This window comes from Myiozetetes cayanensis, unplaced genomic scaffold (assembly GCF_022539395.1).
Source record: "Myiozetetes cayanensis isolate MyiCay16 unplaced genomic scaffold, myiCay2020 scf2-11, whole genome shotgun sequence".
NCBI classification, from domain to species: Eukaryota; Metazoa; Chordata; class Aves; order Passeriformes; family Tyrannidae; genus Myiozetetes; species Myiozetetes cayanensis.
In genome coordinates, this window is record NW_026087411.1 from 16,328,840 (window position 1) to 16,355,609 (window position 26,770).

General features: G+C 38.5%; 1 protein-coding gene across 3 annotated transcripts in view; it reads left to right on the forward strand.

The window, feature by feature from the left end:
* CNIH3 (cornichon family AMPA receptor auxiliary protein 3) overlaps positions 1-26,770 on the forward strand; it is a 50,778-nt gene that overhangs the window by 9,599 nt on the left and 14,409 nt on the right. For all 3 annotated transcript variants that reach the window (XR_007628919.1, XM_050315391.1, XM_050315392.1), the window contains exons 2-3: positions 10,650-10,718; positions 13,321-13,368. Coding sequence is in view for 2 of the 3 variants with exons in the window: in XM_050315391.1 (XP_050171348.1) it covers positions 10,650-10,718; positions 13,321-13,368 (117 nt within the window). In the remaining variant the exon portion in view is untranslated. The remainder of the gene's footprint in view (positions 1-10,649; positions 10,719-13,320; positions 13,369-26,770) is intronic.

The following is a 26,770-nucleotide window of genomic DNA, read 5'->3' on the forward strand; positions in this document are numbered from 1 at the left end:
GGGAAATGGGACTGTGGGAGGGAAGACTTCAGGGAGAAAGATGTGAAGGAAGGAGGAAATAAGAGGAAGAAAATCGATGTACAAGTAGGGGACTAACAAGAGAAAAGATTGAGAACGCAGCATTCTCATTTGGGAGGCAGTTATTTGAACAGAAAAGGCTGCCTGAATCCAGGAGGTATGGTTAATTCAGGTGATGGACATTTTTGGACAGCCTGAGTAGTGAGTCTTCTGTGTGGGTATGGTGTAATATGCGACATGCTTGAACAGATTTTTTTAGTGACAGAACCTAGATTCCCTTATGTGTTTCCTGGATATTGGTGAATGTGCATAAGTCACTGCTGGTAGGAATGGAGAACATAAGCAGCAGCAATGTGAAACCTGTGGGGAAATGTAAGAAGTGTGTGTGGAAAAGGAATGTAATGCTTCTCCCAAGCATGTATCAGCGTAGCAGAAATTAAAAATGTCAAAATAATAACTTGTAGCAATATATAGGAATCTTTGAAAGCTCCAGAAAAGAACAAATTGTGGGGTGGTGCTAAGATTGGATACTTGCTTACAGACAGCACTAGCCAGCTGGCCAGGCTCTGATCCATGACTTTTATCTTACTGATACTGAAAAAAAAATCTTCTCTTTTGATCTCATTCTCTTACCTTCTTCTTTGCAGTAAAAATATTTTTTTCTAGTTGTACCTATTCTGGTACATTTTCTCCTTTGTTTACTACCCTTTCCCTGAATTTATTCTGCAGGAACATCCTTTTATTCCAAGTTTTGGCATTATCAGCTTGGTGCTGCTAAGTAATAGGAAAAGTGCTTCAGTTCATTTTGAGAATAATTTATGAAGATGGAGCTTTGTGGCTTTAATGCATCTCTATCTTTCTCCTTGCATATCCCCCAAACTGTAATTTTGATGAGAATAAAAAGACAAGTAGAAACATTGTATGGGAGCACGCTGATTTATGTTGGGATAAATTAGAAATAATTTGCAATTTTGAGGAAAAACAAGGGCAGAAGAATAAACCCTCTCACACCTATAGGTAACCAGTTATATATTGCTTCAACCCAGAATTAAGCTGCTATTGGTCCAATGTGACCAGACTACCACAATTCCTCCTGCCTTCTGCACCTGGCCCGCCTCTTTCAGCAATCCATGTCTAGCCTGTCCCTGATTTGGTGTGGAAAATGCTGGATAGTGAAGAACTTGGCTTATACAAGTAGAAGATGTACAAATCTGTAACAATGCATCTGTGATATGGAGGTAGTGAGAAATACATCTTAGTTGTTTCATTTCTCGTTGTGTTTTCTTAGTTGATGTGGAGTTTAGTACAAAGAGAAGCAAGGGCACAGCAGTGCTCTCTCTTGTGCTGGAAGCAGAGTTCTCCAGCCTCTCCTGGGCATGGATGGAAAATAATGCTGCTTTCATCTCCCCCTACTTGCTTGAGAGATCCACAAACCAGTTTATTTGCACTAGATATTCCCTGAATCAGAGCCACAAATCTGAGTTTAACACCTCAGCTGTAAAGCTTGGATCCAAACTCCCATAATTTCCTTTTGGCCTATTCAAGAGATCAAGACTAGGGGTGAAGTTCTTCCCTAACTTGTTCATTATCTTGAAATGCTTGTTTAGTTTATCTGCAGATGTGGTCTTTGTTTGCATCCTTTCCAGAAGAAAAAGCTGGTGCAAGAGGGAGCGTGCCACAAAGATGGAGCCAGGCTCTACTTGGTGGTGCCAAGCAGTAGGACAAGGGGCAATGGGCAGAAACTGATGCACAGGAGGTTCCACCTGATTATGAGGAAGAACTTCTTTGCTCTGCGTGTGACTAAGCACTGGAACAAGTTGTCCAGAGCGGCTGTGGAGTCTCCCTCACTGGGGATATTCAAGAACCATCTGGACACAATCCTGTGCCATGTGCTCTGGGATGGCCCTGCTTCAGCAGGGAGGTTGGACCGGATGACCCACTGTGTTCCCTTCCAACCTGACCCACTCTGTGATTCTGTGATGCCCTTTCTTAGCTTGCTGAACGTGTGGCTGTGACCGGGAATCCTCACTGTAGCAGATTGTTTGCTTTTCAAGTCCTGACTGTCAGATCAAGTTAGTGCCTGACTAACAAGTGACAGCATTCTTGATAATGGCATGTCAGTTTGTTGGTGCTCTGTGAGTATGTGGTCTTGGGGTTTTGGTGCTGAACTGAAGAAATCAGAAGTGGTTAGATACTGAAATGTTTCAAAAGTTTTGCTCTCGTTATCTAAATGGAAAAAGCTGTTTGTTTTATAAGGAATCCACATAAAATACTCAATTGCATGTAGGAGGAGGAGGCCATATGCAGGAAGAGAATATTGGCGGAAAGCTTGTATCAAAAGTACAGGGAGTGTGGGAGATTTACAGTCAGTTCCCTACTGAGGCAGAGATGAAACCTGTATTTCCCCCAGCCTACAAAGGCACATAGATTTTGTGCCTTTGGAGCTGGTGAGAAACACTGTCAAATCCTCTGTAAGGTTTTATTGGTAGAAGGAGAAGGGCATCCATACAAGCACTTGGAAGTGTCAACTTCATACCTGCTGCCTTTGATTCAGACCCTGACATAGCTTCATCATTGACCCACAGAGTCTCCAGACACAGATATCCTACTAAATGGGATGGTCTCACATTGTATGAAGTTTTAACACAGAAAAGTTAGGGTTGGTTTCTTGCCTCTGAAATGCCATCAGTGAAATGTATATTTATGCATGGTAACATGGTACCAGCAGTGGAACTGACACTGTTATCCATGTTTCAAAAAAATTAGTAACCGGATGGTTCAGGTTCTCTTCTGAGAGAAAGAAGACATGATTTTTTTAAGTCAGTTGAGGTAGAAGAATTGTTTCTACCACATTGAGTGTGGTAGAACTTAAGTAATGCACCTCTATGTACATGCAACCCTTTTTCTGTTCAGAACAACGTGCTGTATTCACTGTTTTTGGTGTGAACTGAAAATGTGGTGGGTTTTCTTAGTATTGGTAGCAACTCTTTGTGTCCCACAGAAGGGTGACTTTTGGGGTGTGTTTGATTCACAGAATACTTCCTGAACTGTTCCCCTGTACTGAATGCAGTAATGTAAGGTTTAAAAAAAAAAAAAAAAAAAAAAGAAAAAGGAATCATGACAACAAAATGATGAAATCCTTTGGGAGGGAAGGAAGCACGGCAGTCTGGACTTACCTTAAAAATTCCTCCTCCGCTTGAGGTCTGTTTTGAAATGTGTTTTAGCTGCAGGGAGCAAAACTATTAGCCTATTTAGAAACCGGCTCTGTATAGCTGTATTAGCATCATCCCTCCTGCACAGCTTGCTGCTTGTCTTCCTTCTTGTAACAAAATGCAGTTTATATGTCTACAGATGATTTTTGTCTGGCTGGATTTCAGCTGGTCTAGGCTGGAAGACAGCGAGTGGGTATAAAGTTGTGATACAAGCGCAGGTAATCTTTGAACTCTATTTGGGGAGTCATTGGGGCATTTGTCTCTCTCCTGGAGGAGAAGGTTGACATCTCTATTGAAGGAGAGGGTTGATATCTCAGTTTCAGGATGACTGGGGAACATATTTCAGTGTCTGTGGTTAGCAAGTGAAATCTGTGACCAGAATCCTGTTGTTAGCCAGTAAAACTGTTCCACCTTGCAGTTGGATGAAATTATTTTTAAAAGCCTGTTTCATAGCAGTTGTAGAAATCTGTCAATAGATGCTTGTCAAATCATCCTTCTGGAAACATTGTGTTCACAACAGAATTTTGCAGCTGCTGAGGTTTTTTAGCGTTTTTGTCAAAATTAATAACATTGATTCTTTACATTTAGAAATCATGTTGCTTTTCCAAATTGTAGTCTGCAGTGTTGCAATAATAATAACTGGTAACTCGTGGAAATAGTAACTTTCCATTCAAAGCACTCAGAGCTCTGTATGATATGGTTGTATTCCTGAAGATCAATTTCTGGCTCTTTCATGGTGTGGATGGAGTTTTTAATTCTTGTACTCAAAGGTGGACTGTTGCAGGTGACTGCCAAATAGTTATTCTTAGTGATTTCTCTTGCACATCTCTGCAGGCTTGGAAATCTGATTTGGTGTAGCTGATGCAGCAACAGTGCTTTTGCCCATCTGTATAGGATTGGGGTTTTTTGTTTGTTTGGTTTAATTTGCACTTACATAGTTTTTATTTATGCAGGGGAATACAGTGTTGTAACTATACCAATGCAGACCCATGCTCTCAGCAAGAGAGCCTTCCTAAATGGATTTTCATCAATATTTAATTAGAGTAGTATAATTATACCTTTGCATTGCTACAGGTAGATAGGAAATCCTTTTGAATTGTGTTGGCAGAATGGAGATTATGCATTTTTGAATTTGCATATTGGAGTTTCTATTGGAAAAGTCTTCAGATCTGGCTTAAATACTTAAGAAATTACAGTAACATTTTCCTGATTAAGTTAGCTTAAGCTTCCAGTTAGAGCCTAAAAAGCTTAAGTCTTGTTGGTCTAAATGTAACATCCTTTTACAGTCAAAAGAACTTCATGAAAAAGATGAAGACTGGATGCTCAGGTGTCTGTTTGTGCAGTCCTGGTTGGAGCCACAGGAACTTTGTTTGCATTAGCAATGTTAATGTTAACAACGCATTGACAATGTGTTTGGGTTTCTGTGTGGAGGGTTGTTTGATGGTGCCAGCATGTGAAATTCAAGTTAAGTAGAGCAAGGAAGTGCCATACAATTGTTAGTGTGAAATCTGACAAACAGAAAAATTTTCTAGAGTGACTTAAAACCATTTTCAATCTTAATCCAAAAAGGCTCTGCTTAAAGCAATGCTCTGCTCTAGAGATGGACAACAGTACAATGATCAGTGTACTGACAGCATTCTTTGTTTCCCCTTACATTTTATATGGTGCAGTAATCCAGAGGCTTTGGTTCTTCTACCACTGATTCTGTAAATAATTTAATTTCTTTGAGCTTCATTTTTTCCCTCGTATAAAAAAAAAGGAAATTATATTTTCCTTGCATTTGTTAAGACCTCGTTGCCTTGAAGGGAGATTTATAACTGCAAAGCATTGTTAGTTATTACTGTTTATTTTTATTAATATGCGGTGAATTAATAAGTGTAATATTCAGAACATTAAATACATTGGTAAGAGATAGGAGAATAAAGAAATACCATTCATCTCATTTTCTTCTCTGCTCTTTATTTGCTGTAGTGTTAAGGTTCTCAAAGACCAGCGTTTCAGATACACTGGTCTGGGAAGCCATAGTGTTATGTGGTGAGGTATGATTTGAGACTTTTTCCTTTTTTAGGAGGAGATGTTTAACATGAGGGTATAGATAAGGAATAAAATATGACAAAAAGAATAAAATTTTCTGGCTTTTGAGGCAGGTTGTCCATCCATTGGTACAATTTTGAATGATCTTTCGTGCTTGGTAGCATGAACCAGATCAGTTCAAACAGAAGAGAAAGAGGAAGGAGGAGCAACCATCTTGAATAAATGTTCACCAACCATATAGCTAAATTTTCTGTTCAGATTCATTTCATATCATGATAAGAATTGGGTAGCAAAAATTGTTCTCTAACTCTGTCACTTTGTTGCTGCCACTGTTCTCTGCATCTCTCTGCAGGCTCCCCTTACTCCATCGTGTCAAGGCCCTTTTTCATTCTCACCTGACTGAATTTCTCACATGTTTTGTCAGTTGTTGCTTCTGCTCAACAAAATCCAGTGAAGTAACTCATGCAGATTGCATCAACAGCTCATGGCTCAGAGGCAATGTCCCAAACACAGTAAATATGTCTGTGCAGCAGTTGATAGGCTGGCATGAAGTTTAGGAGGACAGTCTGCTCCTAAACCTGTCCACCTTCTGTCCATGTGCTGACTTGCAGACAGCCTATGAACTGCCAGTATGGGCACTGTGAAAGCTGCATCTGAGAGTGGAGGGGAAGACAAATTGTTTAAATGAACCATTAAAGACAGTTCCTTCAAGATGGGATTGTGGTGCATTGACAGGGTGGTGGCAAGGAAGCATATGTTAAGTGTTACTGTTCTGGTCTGTGGTTAGTGTGGTTGTCATCAAGTTCTGTTTTATCTTAACTTTTCTGAGATGCCAGTAAGCAATAATATCCAACTTCTTTGCTGTCACTGGATTCACACCCACACCAACTTCACTGCCACTCTAAAACACCACAGTCTCAATTAAAATATGTTTCTGTAAGAGCTCAGTGATTTTAAAAAAAAGTACCTTCCCTAAAAATGAGATGTCATAGCTTGTTTCTAGCATTAAGTGAAGTTTTCAATTTGATTGGTACATAAGCATAGGAAGAAAACAAAATTCAGATTCAGTCTTATGTGAATACTTCATTATTTGAAGCTGTTGTGGTCTGGAGAGATAAGCACAGAGAGTGCAGGTAATGAAAACAAATTTTATAAATATCATTGCAGCTGAAACATATTGTCATCACAATCTCGTTGATTCAGTATGTGTTTAAACTGTTGGGCAAACTCCTTGCTGACTTACAATTGGAGTTTTGAGGTTTGCAGATGGTGTGAATCAGAGACTGCAACCAGTATTTTTATAGACCTTTAGTTTTATTAGGTGGAAAACACCCACAAATACACTTCTAGTACACTTCTATTAACAGGAAGAAGCATAGCTAGGGCAGTGGCAGAACAAACTTCCTGCAATGATTTGCAATGTGGATTCACAGGGAAAATTCCTAAAGGAAGAAGATAGTGCAATATCCATTGTCCAGTCAACCTCAGCCTTTTTCTGCAGTAATTTTAAAAATTATTGCTAAACATAATGTACCCTTTTATTTTTTTCTGATATAGATTTGCAAGTAAACAGATAACTTGGTGGTTTAGGTTTTTGAGTTTCTAAATAAATTCAGATGGTCCTTATTCTCTGTCTATGAAGTCAATGTACAACATTACTGTTTACTAATAGAAATAAATTTCTCCTCTGTGTAAGATCAGTCCCTGGCACGTTTCCAAAATGCTGAGTGCTTAGCTATTTGTTCAACTTTATGACTAGAGGTTAGTCATTTTTCTTTGGTACACTCTGCTTACACTGTGTTGCCTTTCAAGAGATGGGGTTGCTGATATCCATGTGCGTGTATGTTTTGCAGTCTTAATTGTCGCCCTGGATCAAATTAGGTTGGATAACTTAAAGGATATTGAACACTTTATAAAATACATTCATTTGCAAAGGTGAAATCATGACAATTCATGTGGTTCATGGAGTGCCCTGACTGGGATCTGTTACATTGTTTGCCTCGAAATGAACTGCTCTGTCAAGATGCTGGTAAGTGTGGCAGTTTCTGAGGTGAAACAGATCCTGAGCGTGTCCAGGTGCTGTCCCAGAGCATTCAGCAGACGATGATGTATGGGAAGCAGTAGCTGTACTTCATCCAGCTGAAATGTGAACAGGCAGCAGCTCGTTTCTCTCGTCTGTGGTCAGAACAGTGCACCTCCCGTGAAAGCATTGGGAAACACTTAATGGAGGCAAGTGGTTTGTTATTTTTGGATGGAAAAATGGCAACTCCAGCCACACAGCGTCCTAGGGCATTGAACGGCTACAGAGAGTGAGTTATAATTGAAAGAGGAAGACATTTCCTAATTAATTATGTAAACCCCACAGCAGTACAGCTCAGCCCAGCCGTATTTTCAGTAATATGATATGATTTGTTGCACAAAGTGTATTGTGAGCAGCCAAAAATCATAAGAAGCTACAGCTTTGTTTCCGTTGTTTCTCAGTTGTGGTTTTTGAATTAGGACACCCAACATTGTGAGATTTAAACCAAACCAAAACAACACAAAACCAAAAACCCACCCAAGCAAGCAACCAACTAAAAAAAACAGGAAAAAACATGCCCCCAAAACACTTTGGGAGTTTTTATTCCCTCTAATAGTAAGCCTGCCTAATGTTACACTTTCAAGCTTTTCACTCTAACTGAGAAATAAGAAATAGGAAATAAGAATATATTTGTTCATAATTTAAATTAATGTCATCACTAAATTTCTATTTCTGGAGATTTAACAGCATAAGACCTATTATGGAACTTCTTTGAAGTAAAATGATAAGAATTGAGGAGGATCTATTTTTTTCAGCTCTCTTTCCGGAAAGACACCGAAACTTTTATTGAAGAAACTTTCCTCAAATCATATGTGCTTGATACCAGACCTCAACCTCTCTTGGGTGTAGCAGGAATGTCTCTTAACATTGTCATAATTTGCAGACATCTCAAAAGGTTATAGGATTATTGTATTTGCACTTACTTGTTCCATGAAAACGATGTGCTTACTACCTGTCAGATCTGTGGCAAGGCACTTAGATACAATGGAAGGCTAAGAGAAATTGTGTACCAGCAAATAAAGAGTAGGATTTGGGCCAGAGAGTTGAGTGTGTTGGTCAAATAAATAAATAAATAACATGACATAACATAAATAAATAAAGAAAAAAAAATAGGAAATCTAAATGTGTAGTATATTTGAGACTACCGTCTTTTTCCAAACTGTCATTTAGGATTTCTTCAAGACTTACCTGCATTAGTTAAAGCTAGCTCAACAGAGCCCTGCCTTAACAGCTTTGTCTTTCAGAGCAGCCAAGTGAGGCTTTGCTGAACTTCTTGGAAGGGGTCTATCTTATGATTTCAGTATTCATGTTCCCCATGTTGTTGTCTCAGACAGTCTTTCCTCACAGCATGAGTTGGATCTTGTACTGGCTGACATTTCATGATAATTTCAAACTCCTGGCTGCTGTTACTGACTACCAGAAGGAAGATTCATCTCCACATTTACAATGGAAAAAAAAGCTGTAACCACTGTACATTAATAAAAATAGCTGCCACTCAAAGCTCATGACAGTTTTCTTTCTTAAAGTTACATCTGTAAGTACCAGTGCAGTGGAGTAAAGAGAATTTAAGGGAATCCTAAAGTAAATCAGTGGCATAGCCATGAGAGACAGCTGTCTTACCTGTTACAGGGCCATCCTTCCCCCTTTCTGTCAGTGCTGTCAGTGCTGATGTTGATATCCAGTTACAGAGGTACCCAATTACATTTGTGTCCAACTTGCATGGTCTAACCCCTTAGCAGTTGGTCCAGCTTAAGACCGTGAAGCCCTGTTCAAGAAGTGTTAAATATAGAGGTGTCGTGAGCCTTATCCTTCCCAAATGCACTCCAAGCCTCTAACAGCTTGTTATTTGCTGTTTTACCATTGCAGACCTAATTCCTAGCTCGCAGAGCTGCTGCATCCATGGGGAGAAATGCTTCACTTATAATCGTGTTTTATAGTTCCCTTTGTGGTTTGTTCTGCCGCTTTGACTTGTCATAGTTGAATAAATTGAATTCTGTAGAGTGCTCTTGTAAAATGCCACACTTTTGATTTTTAAATGTGCTTCAGTGTGATGAATGCAGCGTTAGAGTGGGATGTGGAGTAGTGCTTAAATTTGTGGATTGTAGCTCTAGGTTTTATTCTCAAACCTCTAGCCAGATTATTATATAATTCACGGATAGGCCATTTTCAGGATTTCTGCTCCTGCGTTCTGTATCTGTAAAATGAATGTGATTTACCTGTGCAGCAGGTCTGTGTTGACACCCAGTTGGTTCTTTTTTGAACAGCGAGGCAGCAGGCTGCTATGGCATGTCACAGAATGCCTGTTGCACTCATATACTAATTACCCAAGTGCTGCCTTGTACTTACATCATCTTTTTGTTGAGAACCGAGACTTTGGGTTGTAAATTATCTAAAAAGGACTCACTGTTTTAACATCTGCTTATGTGGTGCCTGTCATAGCGAGCTTTCCTTCCTTGGGTGAAGCAAGAAAGAAGAAGAAGAAAAGGTGTCACTAGAATACAAACATAAAGCTAAGAATGTACTTTGAGATCTTTCAGTGAAATATGATGAGGATTACTACAGCTGTTTTTTTTCCAAGAAAACACTTTCAAACATTATTATTTTTATAGGCACTTTTATCTGCCCTGCTTTAAAAGGGCAGTAATTGCAAGTGTGTCTCAATCCATCTCTTAATGGAGGAAACTGAAGGACTTGAGCAAAAAAATCTCTTCATTAATGAGGTCTGAAGTAAGGTTCTAAAACCTGCCAGAATTTAGGAAGGACATGTTTGCTCTAGAAGGGTTACCATTTGAGGAGTTTGTCTGTTAATGTATAGCAGCTTCATAACAGTAAAGCTGATACTAATTCAGAATTAATATGTGAAGTAGGTTTAATAGCTAATAAAAATGGGCTGTTTATGTATTAAACCTGGAGCAGCATAGCTGATCCACCTCTGTGTTTTGGGTAGCTAATGACTTTCTCCTTCGGATTTGGAGAGGTATTTGTTTGTGAAATAGTTTTATGGAAATTTGAGAAAAGAATTCTAGCTGATATGAGGGAAGAAATATGGAAAGTAACAACCCTGAAAAGGCTATAGGTATGATTCTACAGAGTGACAGATTAATGAGGTCTAGGTTTCATATGTAGGAGTATCCCATGTCTTGTTTTAACTACTTAGTTCTGAAGGGAGTGTGTTGGAGAAGCTATTTTTTCTGGAAAGTGAGGAAGGGAGGCAATGCATCTACCTAATCTCTAAAGGAAAATAAGCGTTTGAATGAGCATTCATTACAGTATTTGAAAAAATAAAATAAAATAATGTTTTTCAGATAATTGCCTTTGATGAACTTCGGACAGACTTCAAGAGCCCAGTCGATCAGTGCAACCCAGCCCACGCAGTGAGTACAACCAGTGGTTTGCTGAGCAGTGCCTGCTCAGGAAAGGGGGATGCACCGAGCTGTCAGGGAAGGATGAGGGAAATTAAGATAGAGTCTCTTTGTGAAGTCAAGTGTGGTTTGGAAAATTGATTTACTGGGCCTGTCTTGGGAAGCCAGATGGTGACTTTTTATGCTAATAGCCTGCCTTTTTGCTGAAGGAGGCAGGAAAATAACTCGGAAATTCAAAAGCTGAGGGATATATAATGTGATGCTAATGCTTTCTTTTTTACCTTTTTATGCTGTGGCACAAGTTTTCCCTTTTGAAATAATTTGCCTTCTCTGTGTTCAAGCATGGGATGACCACGTTTTCCCACACTGTCTGTATCAATGAGCCAAAAGCTTGAGTGGATTTGGTAAGAGGCACATTCATGGACCTCTCTCTCCAATGGGAGGGCTCTAAATGCTCCCATTTTTTAAGAGTAAACATCATATTCTGCTGCTTCTGCTATGGAAAAGTTTAAATATCCCCTGGGACTGTAAACTCACTTTTAACTAATGAACAAAAAATGCAGCCTAGATATTTCAAGAAGTATTTCAAAGTTCCTCTGTTAATTAAAGCTGTAATCTAGAGTGAGTTAGCTGACTACAGCAAAACATGTGTCAGTGTGTACTACCAGCACTGAGACCAGAATCTTACTCCCCATCATCTCACTGGGAATTACAATGATTATGACAGGTGCTGTATTTGATCTCTACAGAGTATCAAGTTATTGAATTGCCTGCAAATGATAACCAGATTCAGTACTTTGCCATTTTACCCTGTTTTCGTAACTCAGCAGAGGATTTGTGGTACTGCTTAGGCCACTGATGATTTTAAGCGTAAACTTTACGTGAATCTTAGAATAAGAAGGCTTTTTTTACAGTTCACTAACACATAATCAAAACATGAGAATAGAAGAAAGAAATTATATCAAGAAATCCTGTAGAGGACTTCAGTGGGTATAATCTGGTTTTTAATTAACTGAAAGTAATCTGATTTTGCATTCACTTTATCTGTTTTTACTTCCCATTTTGGGAACTACATACAAAAAATGTGTATATATTTGTACCAGGTATTTCTTATATATTTGTTCAAGTTCTTCCCTCTGCATAGTTGCTTGTGCCCATATCCCATTTAGTGGGGTAGTTTTCTTTATTGCACTATAAGAGTGTCTGATGTTTACCCATGTATCTTCCACAATGTTTTCATGATGGAGGGTAGAGCCTTTTTGGCAAGAGGGGGCTGAATTAAAGAGAAATCAGAGACAAAACCAAGGGCAGTACTGAGAATTTAATTCAAATTTCCTGGTTTGCCCTCTATTACCTATAGTTCAGAGACAAAATTCCTGCTTCTGGAAGGCCAGCTGTAGTTGGGAATCTATTCAAAGGGAATTGAGAGGTCTATCGTTCCCTCTGCACTCACCTCCTTCGAAAGGCAGGAGAGCTTTCTGCAGCTTCACAGGCACGTCCACACATATCCATTCTCGTGTTTGCAAATGTGAGTCTAACATTTCTGAGTCTCTTTTAGCTCAGAGACACCAAAAAGAGGCACGGTATTTTTCTGGTGCCTATCAAGCTGCCACTGCCTCACTGTCTTTCCAACATGATACTTTTTTTAAAAAATGGCTTAAACTTGGGGGCAGGAAAGCAAAAGACCCATTTCTTTGGAGAATAGAAATAAAACTCAAACTTGTGGCAAATTTAAAGCATTTGAAAAGCAGAAAGCTTAGGGAGAGTTGGCTTCTCACATTGGTATAGTACAAAAAAGTTATTTGTTTGGAATATTTTTTCATGTCTAAGTGAAAATATTATCAAATAGTCTTCTGAGTAGAAGAACCACTCTGCCTTCTGCAGTGTAACCAACAGTAGAATGTTCCAATAACTCCAGTGATGGAGTTATGGGGTAATGAAGTGAAATTTGATTGTACTGGTGAGTTTTGCATTATGAGCCACTTAAAAAAAACCAAACCTGTCTTTGATTTGTTTTCTTTCTGTGAGTTGAGCTTTAAGCATCTTTTGAGTCACAGTGCTTAATTGCAGTGATTTTCAGTATTTATGAATGCATCTGTCGTTTAAAGTGGCATTTCTAGGACAGTTCAAATATTTTTCACTGGAGGGTTAAATTCTAATATCACATGTTGAGGTGCCATCTTGGTGATAGAGGAAGAGATGCCTTATAAACTGCACAGTTGCTTTTGCCATTCAGAATTATCTTGAAGCCAGATGTGGGGTACCTTAAAGTACAAGAGCAAGTCTCTGTGGTATAGACTGGCAAAATAGAGCCACAAAGGCTGACTTAAAAAACATTTGCAGCCTCTGGCTCAAGGCTAACAGACTTGAATCCCCAGCTGATATTGTTATACCCAGTAACAGATGAAAAAATAACTTACTGGGACTTTGAAATGGGTAAATCACTTGGCTTGCTAGCAGTAGGTGAGAAGCGAAGACTGTCATTTCAGATTAACAACATATATTGCTTCACTGCAGCCATTAATTAAAACATTGACCCTTGTAATTGTAATATATTGTCTTAATTTATAACACCAGCTAATCTTCTGCCTTTCCCCCCCCTTTTCCTTGACAGAGAGAGCGGCTGAGAAATATTGAGCGGATTTGCTTCCTCCTGCGAAAGGTGAGCGTAAACTAACCTAGGATTTGTGAAGTTTAGGAGAGTGAAGTCCATCCAGTGGTGATGTGCATTTATTTTCTCTTTGATCCTCTCACTCAGTTGATGAAAGGCTGGATTCTACTGGAAAGTGAAAGTCATGATGACTTTGTAAGGACAGAGTAAGACAAATTATAAAAGGTTGGCATAATAAGGCATGTCTGGATAAGAACTGAACTTCAGAACATCAGCCCATTCATTCCAGGACAAGCTTTTTAAAGGTGGTGAATAATTTTGCAGTTGCAGCTTGACGTTCTTTTTTATAGTCCTATAAAGCTGCTGATACTGTTGTAGTACAGGCTCTAAAAATACCCTTTTTTTGAACAGTGGCTTACTATTTGATAAACTAAACATTTTTATTAGTTACACATTTAGTGTTTAAGGTTTCTAGGCGATGGAATAGAAAAGTTGATATAGTATGTATTTTATCTTGACACAAGTGAGATGCTGAGTGCCTCAGTTTCTGAGGGATTTCAAGGAGCTGATAATTTGTGGGGTACTTATCTGTGGCTTCAAAAACAATTAACAATCTTTGTTCTCCTGACTCTGTCCTATTAAAGTAAAAATAATCATAGTTCTAAACTATTTTATTCTGTAAATTCAAGTTTCTATACACTGTGTTCTGCGGAGTAGTAATGGAGACACCTAAATTATTCTGCATTTTTGCTTAAAAAGGTCATCACTGAAGTGTGGACTGCTGCCTGCATCCTAGTCAAGCTAAGAACTAAATTGGTTTTAAGGTACTTAGAGATTTTAGGAAACCCAGTGGTAGGGATTGGGGTGATCCAAAGGCACAACTGTGACTCCAGGCAGAATCTTTGAGCTGTCATTCCTTAATCAGTCAGAACCTGAGTCATATCTGTTTGGCACCATTATGAGTTTGTGACTGTTAGGAGCCACATTTAAATACTTACTGAGCCTGTTTATGACCCTTGGGATATGAAAATAAGAGAAAATACTTATCACCAATAGCTTTCCATTTTATCAAGCAGGCAGCCAGCCAATTTCAAGCTGTGCCCCAGTTTCTTGGACATAAAGCAACTGTTGAGTGGTAATGTATTAATATATGTGAGCCCCATGGGAATGCCTTGCTTGCATCAGTGTTTAATTTTTATTGAGCCTCAGCCTTCTTGTGGAGAGCAAAATGGAGCATTTTGGCTAATTGCAGACTCTGTATTCATAAGGGACTGCCTTGCTTCTGGTTCACTTAAATAGTTTGTTAATTCAGCCTCTTTTTCAAAGTTCTTTGGGGACAGATTTGTTTTAATTGAGAGATTATACCCAAGAAGAGGAAGGTGCAGTAACTACAGAGATTTGTAGTCTGCAAATCTGACAATCACTAAAAATAGCTGTCGTTTATGTCGTATAGAGGAGTCATTGTTGAGGAAAACTCCGGAAAAACAATAAAGAATTGAGTGCCAGCTATATTGATACATGACAATAGCAGGCTGCTTCCAGCAAGCACTAAATATATCCCTCAATATAACATTGTGTGGCTTCAGGGTCTGTTTCTCTTTCTATGAAACAACAGCATACCTGTTTTCCTATGTCTGGAAGACAGGTAATTCTTTTAAAGGGCTTTGACATCAGAACTTAATTCTTAAGATCTGATGTAAATTTGTTCTTTAAAAGGTTATAGGTGGGCTAAAAAACTATGCTCAATTTCATTATATGCTGGTTTTATGAGGGGTTCTTGGAAATTATTAACTGGGCATACAATATGTCATGTAAATCTGATCCCAGTGGGTAAAGACTTTCTTGAGGATGGATTTTTGGTTTTATCTCCAAAACACTTTAAAAAAGTTTATTGACAAACTGTGACCAGGTATGTGATATTTCACCAGATATTATGTAATTTACTTCCACTTTTCAAAATAGAATGGAGGATGTAACTGTTCTACAGCCAGGCATTTTCTGATGTTTGGTTTGGGGAGAATGTTTCTATATCATTAAAACAAGTAGGGATTGTGTGAAGCAGATGTATATGATGCTGGCCTGTGCACATGCATGCCCACGGGGGTCCTTGTTTTTATGGTGCTATAGAATTAGATAAGCCTAAGTTTTCTGGTTACTGGAGAATGATTATGCATGAAGAAACTATGAACTTTGTGTCACCATGGTCAAATCTCTTCTATTCTGAAATAAATGAGAAGAAGACTTATTTTCTGAATCCAGCCCGAAGTAAAGTTCTCTCAGGATACAGGCATCTCATTTTATTCAGTGGTGTGTGTTGGGGGCTTATCAGCATAGATTTGTGTTCCTGTGCTGTAAATTGTTGAATATTCCATTATGTGGATGTTGGTTGTCTTACAAGTGTTAGATGGTTCACACAGGACACACACTGGTATTAGCAGATGCTGTACAACCTCTGTGCTATTCTTTTTTTTTTTCCTAAATTACCTTTGTTTCTCTCAGGATGTGATTACAATGCTGTACAGAGGTACACAAACTGAAGCAGTGCAGTGTAACAGCAGCACAGGCTTCTTGGGCTCATCAGCCTTGCTGAGGACTGTGATTGGTTTGGTGTGCCTATGAAGTCTACCATGATTTTTAGGATTAAATATTTTGGTGGGGCTGCTAAAATATATTCAGATGATGATGACAGCAATATTATATAATTGTAATTGCAGTTGTATTTCAAGAAATCTATCTACAAGATTGATTCCTGATGGAGATACTTATTTTAGCACTAAGGACAATTAGGAATTTCCTGGATTAAAGCACCATATATTTCATCAATCAACCACTGTAATATTATTACTTTACCTTTGAGGAATTTTAAATTAAAGTTTGATTATGTTATGCATCATAATTTTTGAATTAATTTGATAAATCCTTACTAAGGAGAAGAATTGATTGAACTTGCTTCTTGCTCAGTGAAGACATTGGAGATTTCAGTTTGCTCATGCAAACACTGCTGAACAATATAAGTGATCCTTCTCCAATTATCAGCAAATATTTGTTTTTAAACTCCATTAAGCTAAAGTAAGAGTGATTTTTGAGCATCAGAACTGGAATTAGAACTTAATTGGGAGGAAGTTGACATAAATAAAGGCAGACTTTCACTTATTTTCCTACTGTAGTGGAGCATTTTACTTAAGTTATGCCCAAAATTACTAAAACTGCAAGTGTAAGAAAATATTGTAGTTGAGCTCAGTTCTTTTTCTTGATTTTATTTAGGGATTTTTGCATTTTTTTGTAATCCTGAAGGGATGACTGGAAGAGAGCAGATTCAGCAAGAAATGTAGCCACAGGCAAGGTGACATTAATCTCAAAGATGTTCCAGATGAACTTGAACTGTCTTGAAAAATACAAACAAAATACAGACAAAAAACCCTGCAGGGGCAAAGTTTGAATTACTAAACTTGGCCAGTTCAGCACTCCAGTAGTAGCAGTAGCATAGTAGATACGGGGTCAGGAGCTGGGATGTTTAAAAACATAACAAAACAAGCCAAACCTGAATAACCCTTCACCTAATCTTTTTTGAAGCAAATTTTAATGTATTAGTTAGGAAGCTGGGGGGTGCCAGTGCATGGTTTGGTCTAGTACCTGTGTCACTGTGGTTTGCAGTGGAGCTGGGTCTGCAGTAGTAATGGTGGAAATTTATTTTTTACTCATTCGTTCTGGTGTTTACCAGATTCAATTCTGTCTTTTACTGCTCTGGAAAAATAAAAGGAATGTTTATTTAAAATTTATATTCCATTGTGTATACCCTAATACACGTGACAGTTATGTTTTACTGTATTTACAGGTTTTGGTAAATAACCAAAACCAACGTTACCTGAAAGAGCAATTATAGAAGACATTCCAGTCAGACTGAGATAATGTAAATAAAATGTAAAACCTAGTGAGCATTATATATAATCCCAGACACCTGAGTGTCTGTACAGTTTTGTTTTGGTATGTTTCAATATGAAAATATTCTGTAAAGGAAAAGTGAAAACTACGTGTATGTGTGCAAGTAACAGCGATTCAGAGACGCAAGTAATTAGAAGCTTGAAGAGTTATGGGTTAACACCACAGGTTCAGCTGTAGACAGAGCATTCTAAGGATGAAGATTAGGCTTGATCCTGTGTCTGTATCATGCATGTTTGTCAGCATAGAATGGAAGCCTAGATCTCAAACCTTGGAAGAACCCCCACAATATGTTCAGTGAAATACTACTGAGCTCACTGGATCAGCTAACAGGGAACAAGTTGGCTTTGGCTTTTCCTTAATAGCAGAAGAAAAGAGTGTTATCTGAGTATGGAGTCTCTTTTTCTTTATGTGTAGCTAAATATTATGCAAAATCAGCCCTGTTAAAAAGTAGCCCTATCTTTCCTTTTTTATTCTTATCTGACTTTTTTTTTTCCTACATATTTTGGCTGAAGGAGACTGACCAATGTGCACTAATTGCCATATGAAATAATTGTTTTAACTTGAACCTTGAGAGGTTCCAGACCTTCTCCTACCAGTAGCCCCTACCATTCTCTGCATGCAGCAGGTACAGTGGACATGCTCCTTTGTGGAGTGTCGGGTGTCACAGCAGCTGATTTCAGTTGACTGATCATATTCTTTTCATCTTGATAAATTTGCTTGTTATTATATCACTGTTTTTGTTGTTCTGCCTCACAGTCACTGGCAAGCCTGAGATAAAGTGATGGATTTTAAGTGTCTGTTTTTGGATGTGTCTGTTGATTGCTTCGTCGTGCATTTAGAAATTTATGAACGTGTGACGTTCTTTTACCCAATCTGCAGGCCGATAGTCATTAGCAGAGTACTTCCGTAAGCCTACAGCTTGGTTCATTAAAACACTTAATGTGAGGTTATATAAGCAAATGTAGCAAATGTGATGCACAATCACAAGGAATTTTTAAAGTGTTGTACAGCCATCCATATCGTAAGAAGGAGCCACACTTTCTCCCTGGGGCTAAGAAATCCCGTAGGTGAAAACTACAGCAAGAAGACAATTAGCTTGTTGTGAAGCTGGGAATAGCAGCAATAGTTTTACCTTTGTAGTGTTGTACATTTTTTTTTTTTTTGCAACCATAGTAAAGATGTTTTAATTCCTCGTTTAGTTGCTCTTAAGAGGAGAAGAGCATGTCACAGCATAGCCACACTTGGGGGGTAAGTCTGCAGGGTTAATACATCCCATGTTCTCTCTTAACTGAGAGTGAACATTCAGTCTCTGAAACTTAGGTGCTTGTAGAAAACAGCACCTAAGAGGAAAACAGAATTTTTAGTGTAGGCATAAGGTATTTTTGAACTGTGGAAATAGCAGTGGTATTCTGCCTAGCAGGAGAAAGAGGCTGATGCTTCCAGAGTTCTGATAAACTGCTGCTGGAACAAAGGGAACAAAAAAATGGCACTGCATGACATTTTTCCTGTTAATAGTGATTGTTACAATGATGGAGCACATGAACTTTGTCCACTCTCATTAGAGACCAAAGAGTTCATCACTGTTGCTGGTTTCTCAGTACACATCATATTTCTTGATGTATCTAATGCTCTGTGTCTTTTTCATACCTCATCAGCATGATGAAACTGCTGAGTTTTGACCAAGCTTCTGGGCAGCAGGAAAACTGTCAGGGGACCCTTCCTGCAGAGTGTCTGGGAGCATAAGCCCCAATCAAGAGACGGTGTGGATTACTTGTGAGGAGTGAATATAAAATTACATGTATAGAAAACATACTGCAGGTACCCATGTAGTTATTCAGTGTCTCCCTGGGATTCAGTGCAATACAGAAAGTTGTTCCCAAGCAGGCACTGCTGTGTATAAAAGGACTAAAATAAACACTATTTTAAAGATTATTTCTGTAATCTCAAATGCCTTCCCCCTCCCTGCAATTTAGCGGTCCAAAACAGAGTTGGTTTATATCAGAAAGCTTTCTGAATGTCCTGGATTTAGGAAGGATTCAAATTCCAGTTTGACATTCATGCTTAGCATTCATCCCTAACATCAAACAACAATAAATGTGGCAGTGATAGCCCTCTCTGGGCACTCTCAGTCTCTCCTTGACACTGACAGCTTGAAGCAATCTCTGTTTATTGCTCTGAGATGAGAAATGTGTTGATATTCAAGGATAAACCCATATGAAATAGGCCTGGATTTGAAGTTCTTATAATTTAGACACCATTTAGATAAAAACTAGTGCACTGTTAGTGGCTATGACAAAATCTGACTGAATTTGTGTAGAAATTCCCAGTGAAAAGCACAGAAGAAAGAACAAAGGTCAAACTCTGAGTAGAATGAGGGAAGAAATACAAGGTTTTTGATTAGGCAGCTCAGCACATGTTTTCATAGCACTCCACTAGAGTCAGTAATAGTTTACTCATTGGAAAATCATAATTTTTTTCCCTTTGGTTTTAGACCTCACCAGGAGATGTCATGAAGGAAGGTGTCTGGTATATATTTCCAAAAGGTCTTTTGATTCCAAAAGTGCCTTTTGATTGGATCACATTAGATAGTTTTTTCTATTAACTGGCCTGATTAACAATATGCATCTGAAACAGGTGTTCAGTAAGCCTTTCATTAGAGGCTTAAAGATATGATCTGTTATTTGGACTACAGTGGTATTCTGAATTAATATTATCAGGTGAAAACTTCTCATTTTGGAAGTGCCTTAAGTAAAGTCAAAAGAGTGGTTTCAGGCTGTTCCATTTGTCTTCTTTCTTGGAAGAAAACGTAATACAGGAGCAACTCTTTCTTTAGGTGGATGTTCTGTTGTCTTACGTTTTACCACATTTTGAATTTAACATTCTTTTTTTGTTCTCTTAGTTGGATACTTTGGTCTTTTAAAGGTCATGTTGTTCTTTAGCCAGAGATTACTTTCAGCAAGACTTGGGCTCTCCTTTTCTATAATGTTTGCATTAGTGTTTGTTGTTACATCAGTGCTTTCTGCCTCATGCAAGGAATAAAGCCTTTTGTGCCAGGTGCTACAAAAACCACATGGTGATAAATACCAGGAGCATTTGTTTCCACTCACAAGACACAACAGGAAAGGAAAGGTTGCACAGCTGATCTGATGATAGGAATCTTGTTTTTGGAGTCCTACTTAGTTTTCTTATTAGCAGGCATAGCTTGAATCTTTTATTTGTAACTGAAGCTAAAATATTTTTTTGCTGGTTTTGAGAGGTCTCATGTTTTACTGAGTTGATAATTGCATGTAGTCTTGAATCTCTCCGGCAGCTGTTCAAATACAACCCAGACTGGAGTCAAAGTACTGTGGTCCAGTTGATTACTGTTGGGAGCAAAATTATCTGGTGTGGTTATGCTTGGAGACTTGTGGTGCTTGCTCTACAGACATACTAATAAACACAGGCAATATGATGAGATAGATCTCTGTCAGCATCACAGTGAGCATGAGCTAGACACATGCACACATAATTAGCTGCCAATCTACCTTAAAAAGAAGTTCCAAAGTTTGCATGCAGGCACTGGTATAAAGGATATTGCTGTTTCTAAGGCATTAACTAGATCTGCAGATTTGGTAGGATGTGAGCTTGCCATGCTGTGTGCGTTCTGTCAGTTAGGACTCGCACTGTGATTACAACATCTTTCACAAAACTAAATTCTGCTTTGTTTGAAGTGCTCTAAAAGGCTCTGAGCATGTGTGACACACCCAGAACTGGTATGTATTTCAGTCCTCCTTACTTATTTGAAAGGTACTGCTAAACTTCTATTATGTCATAAGGCCACCTTTCTTCTGGCCTTCACAGTGGCTCTGACATGGTGTTTCTACACTGGGAACGAGTAACTTTACACTTTAGGGATAAAATTTGAAGTTAGCTTAAAAGTTATTAATTTTTAGTCTATGGAAATCGTGACTTATGGTTGAGTTCTTTTTAGACAGTTTTCGTACAGCATCTCTTGTTAGTCAAAAGAGGCAAGAGATAAATTCTAAATCTTCTGTTCGTGTAAATGATGGGGCTGTCCCTAGATTGTACAAGGGAAAGAAAGAAGAACGTAACTGGACAGGGGAAATGGAGATACAGGAAAAGCAAGTAAAATATTTTTGACTGAAGTATTACACACTTTTACTGGCTCTGTGTGGGTTTAATTGTTTTCTCCAGCTTGCCTAAAGGAGGATGGAGTTAATATATTCATGATGATTCACATTTCGTAGAGATTTTGTTTGCATCCAGAAAAGTGAAAGGCATAATAATTTTTCCTGAATCTTGCAACAGATTTCCAGTATAGACAAAACTTAGGTACCTTCAGTACCTGTTACTGAGCTACCTTTTCCTCTTTTGCATTTTGATGGGAAATTCAGTACTGATCATCTAAAAGCTTCTCTCCTTCCCTCTCTTAGGTCTTTTCTGCCTGCTCTTTTGTTACATTTGTTATCTGTGAAATGTGGAATGGGATAAAATGGGTGCATACCCTATTCAGTTAGTCTTTTGGGCACCCACATAGTTTTAATTTCATCAGAAAGAGTGTAACTTGGCACAGTTGCTATTTTGCAGAACTGACAATAGAACTGGGATCAAAGAGCTGGCAGTATTTGTAGTTTCTGCACAAATAATCCCATAAATGTTGCTTGACTAGATATAGCATATCTCTTCTTCACATTTTTTGTTTCCTTTTAAATAGATTGTGTTTATATTTACTAGAAAAGTATTACTATTGCAATAAAATACTGAACATAATCCCTTTTGTCCTTATTTTGGATACAGGATCATATCTGGAAAGAAAGTCCTCAAAATAGGACTAAAGAACCTGGAGGAAATGTAGTATTTCTGGCAGGCAATTCATTCGCTACTGACACTCGTGTATTAAGTGCATTGTGCCAACACTATTTTTAGTCAATTTTACAAGTTCCTGAATTCAGCACTTTTCAAAAGTTACAACATAACAATTGCTATTTTTAGCAGTGGTTGCCTAAGGATGTCTGTGTGCTTACCTAGGGATAATGAGAAGATATATCCTGCTGTGTCTGCCAGGTGTTCGTAGCTCGTAAGGGGAAAAGTTACAAAAACTATTGAGAGTGAAGAGCTCAAACTTGTGGCTCAGATGCAGTTTGGTCCTTATCCCTCTTTTACTCCAGGGAGAAGTAAGATTCACCAGAGTGATGGCTGATGAAAACTGAAATATCCTTTGAAGGGAGACACATATGGTTATTCATAATATTGTTACTCATGAAAATATTTACTTGTAAAACTATTTCAGGTTAGTCAACTCTATTTTGCTGTTAATCTCGTCTTTAAGTGTTTATTCAATAATTGGCAAAAAAAGTATCACCCTGTAATAGAGGACCTCTTACAATTTAGCTTCTTCCAGTGCTGTTCTGGAGGATATGTGAACATATGTCCTACAGTATCAGAACACCACGAGTAACAGCAGAATAAGGCTGAAGATGCAGCAAAAATGTAATGAGTAACTGTTGCCCATACTGTACTCCTGAGAGCACTGTACTTCTCAGCCACTTGGGGTAATGCAGTTTATGCATCTGTTCCTCAGACCTGTGTTGAAGATATTGGCAAAATTTGACTTGCTAATGGACCGTAGTTGCTCTGATTTGGTATGCAATAAAGTAAATATTTGCATTTTAATAAAACTAAAGAAGTTAGGGTTAAATGGAATGTCACTGTTATGTTTAGCAGAATGTTCAGTGTGGGTTTAAGTCAGAATTAAACCCTATAAAGCTGCTATGCAATTACAAAAAGCAATATAATACCTAAATGTAGAGTACAATTATATATGTTACAAAATATATGTAAATATATATGTTATATGGATGCAGGTTTTTTCTGCTGTGAGTTAAATGTCCTACCTTGCATCTAGTTGCTGATGTTTTCTACAAAGCTGTTAAAATGCCAGGGCAGGAATTGTCTTTGCCATGTCTACAGTGCTGCACCAAATCTGCTTCCCCAGACTTGACAGTGTTTACACACCTGATACGGAAACAGCCCTTTAGTGAACACTTAGTTTTCAGCATTTATGGAAGTGTCAGTCTTAGGCAGACCCCCAGGAGAAGGCCTCAGGGCCCTTCCAGAGCCATGCTGATGGCTGAATTTCATTTTAATCATCACCGAGATATCTTCATTCATGGACCTGCCTGTGAACTGAGGGGCTGGTTTTATAGATCCTAACGAGCAGCTGCAGCACTAATGGCCATTCTCACCAGTTTTGGGTGAGCAGACAAAGATGGCATGAGCTCTTGGAGTAACCCACCTGCTGGTTGTGTCTGAAATACAAAAGTGAGGTAGGGTAAGAAGGCGTTTATTACCCTATTTTCTGTCAGCGTTGTGGAAATTAGAGAAGTTCGCACTCCAGGGTTGCTAACCCAGCTTCTGCTACTGGTTCTGAATTAACATTAAGAAAAGAAAGGTCATAAAGGTGTCTCCTGATTCCTGCTGAGTGGAATAGAACAGTTTGCAGAGGAGATACTTGTAAGATCACAGCACATCTCCCTTAATGACGTGCCTTCCAAGGATGGGGCGGGCACTTCTTGAATTGTGCCGGGGCCCTGCAGACCTTACAGTGGAGGAGTCTTTTTTTAAATCCATTTCATAACCTTTTTACCTGTTGGCTGTTACGACCTCCCATAGGATCTGCAAGACCGAAATATTTATAGATATTCCTGATGAATGTCCCATAAAGACCTGATCTTCATCTGTCACTCTTGTTGAAGTTATTATTGGTCTTAAGACAAAACTTAAATATTCTAGTCGTAAACTAGCTCGAGTGGAATCTGTAGATTTTGAATATAATTATCCCCATGTTGCAGAAGACAAAAATGAGACAATGAGAAGTGAAATGATAGGCCTAAATATAGATATATTTAGTAGCTGAGATGGAAAAAGCATCCAGAAATCCCATGTTTTAATATTAGATCTGCTACCCTATTACAGAAGGATATAGCGTGAGAATAGTAATTAGGTTCTATGTGTTATTCATTTCATTGTTTAGTATTTGTGCTGTGGAGTGGCTTATGTTCACATCCAATTAAAAGAAATGTTTAAAGAAATTCCAGTAGTGCTTTAGAATAATGAAATTGCCTTTACAAGGCATTGGCTTTTTGCTGCTTTGTTTCCTTGTGAAGGGGTGAAAACACAGATGTTGTGTCTTTTTTTTTAATTGTGCTCTGGATTTGGTCTGTAACATTGAGTCTTGCATGTGTGCACCATTGCTTTCCCTCACATAAAAATATAAACTTAATAGGCCCAACTCCACCTTGTTCTTTTGATGATCTAGAATCCATTTTCCAAATATTTTCTTTTCAGATTGCATGCATCTGCCTGGCAAACTGCTAAATACTTGTGGAGGTTTGCACAACATGGTTTTGAATTACTTGAAATGCTTTCATTGTAGGTTTCTGTTATAACCATTTTAACTACGCTACTGAATTTCTAAATGATTGCTATGAGCGACTGGACAACAGTTTGTAGAGACACAAGCAAGTGTGGATTTTAGCAGGAGAATTGAAATAAATTGAACCTGAAAATATGGACTGGAAAGCTTAGTATATTTTCTGTGACAGCATTGTATTGGGCTCTAGGGCAGCCCTTCAGAGGAGGTTTTGGAAGTCAAGTAAATAATTTAAAGTAGATTAGAAAGATACACTACAAAATGAGAGCAGAAAACCTTCCTGTATTTCAACAGTAAACTCAATGTTTTGTGTGTTTGATCAGTGCAGGCAGCACGTGTAAAACTGCTACAGTTATTACAGTGTGTGGTCTGTGTGTTTAAGTTACACACAGTTGACCCTACTACTTTGGTTTGTGCAACAGCAGGAGGAAACAGATGATTTGTTTCAGTATATGTACATTCACATGCACACACAGTCTGGGCTAATGCACATGCTACTGCTATTTTTCTGTGTCTTTCTGCTTTCTTTTTTCAACTGCTTGCACTACCCTTCTGATTTTTGTGGTCTGTGTTGTTCAATTAGGAGATTTTCAGAGTCATTAAATAGTCTCCCTTTGATCTCACAGTGTCTTTAGTTCAACTGACACCTGCCAGTAACCCAGCTTAGCTCTGGCAGGCTCTGTTGGATAAGCTTTAAAGTGTAATTGAATAACTCCTGTGTTCTGAAAACCTTGGGTACATCTCCCTCCACTCTGTCCCTGCTACTGATGAGGACCTATTCTACATGCCAGCTTTTTTAAGGCATATGGTGTAAAAAACCAGCAAAGTGAGCACCGTAATGACAAGCTACAGTCATCCTCTGATAGAAGTAGGTGCAGTAGCAATAACCTGCAATAAAGTAGCATGCACTTAGATCTGTCCTGAACTGGGGCCTTGCAGAGGTTCCACATGTGCACAGTGTTTTCAGTTTCTTGTTGCTTTCAGGTGGATGGAAAAGAGTTTGTGTGTTTTTAAGGTGAACAACTTGTTTCCGCTCAGGTAATCACCAGAGCTCTTGAATTACGTGAGGGAGATTCAACCACGAGATCTATTCAGGTTTCTTCCTCCCCTCAGTGGAGGAGAAGGCAGCCATAAAGAAGGGAAGTTACCTCAGCCTCTAACAGCAGAATGAAGGCTCTCAGAAACCCTGGTAGTGTGAAGTGTCTAATGGCTGGAAATTTCTGGGTAGAGTGTAAAATCCATGGTTGCAGTATAGGGGGTTGGCATGCACAGACGGAGACTGATGTAGACTCAGAGTCTACACTGATGAAGGGAGGTTACTATTCCTTCTATAGTATCTTCCCACTTTAGGTTTCTGTGAGGCATTTTATGTGCCCTGTTCCCCAGTCAGGCAATCTGTAAGTCATTCCATGTAAAAATGATGCAATGTCCTGTAAAAGCAAAATTACATTTGAGAAGACAGTATCCACATGTAATAAAATAAGGAAGAAAGATACTGACAGAAAAAAAAACCAGGTTAGTCTTTTGTATAAGAACAGCAGAATGTATTTAGGAAATAGGAAATGGAATAAAATTATTTAGGACTGAGCTTCCCGAGGGATGCCCTTCTGCAATTGCATGTATGTGTGTACTATTTTGTATGAGTATGAATTCTTATGGTGAGATAGTAATGATGTGATGATGATCCTACCTAAAATTTTACATTTTAAATGTAAATGATAGATTGTGAATAAGGGTTTTCATATTTATGATGTGGATATTTACTTAACTATACATACCAGAGCAAAACTTAGAAAGGTATGGTAGTCTCTTTTTCTCTTGTTTGTGTTATAGCAAAAGGTATTTCTGATAGCAGTATTTTATTGCCTAGAAACTGACTTCATTTTCATGCTTTCCTGTGGTTTTCCTCAGATAAATACCAGTCAGACTGGATTTCTGGTGATAAATTTGTAATGCCATTTGAACTTGGGACACAAAGGGACCAAGTTGCAGTCCTTCTGCTGCTCTGTGACCTTCTTCTTCATCTCTGTGTTTCATAACCATCTCAAACTTCAGCTTGAGCTGTATCAGAAAGCAGAG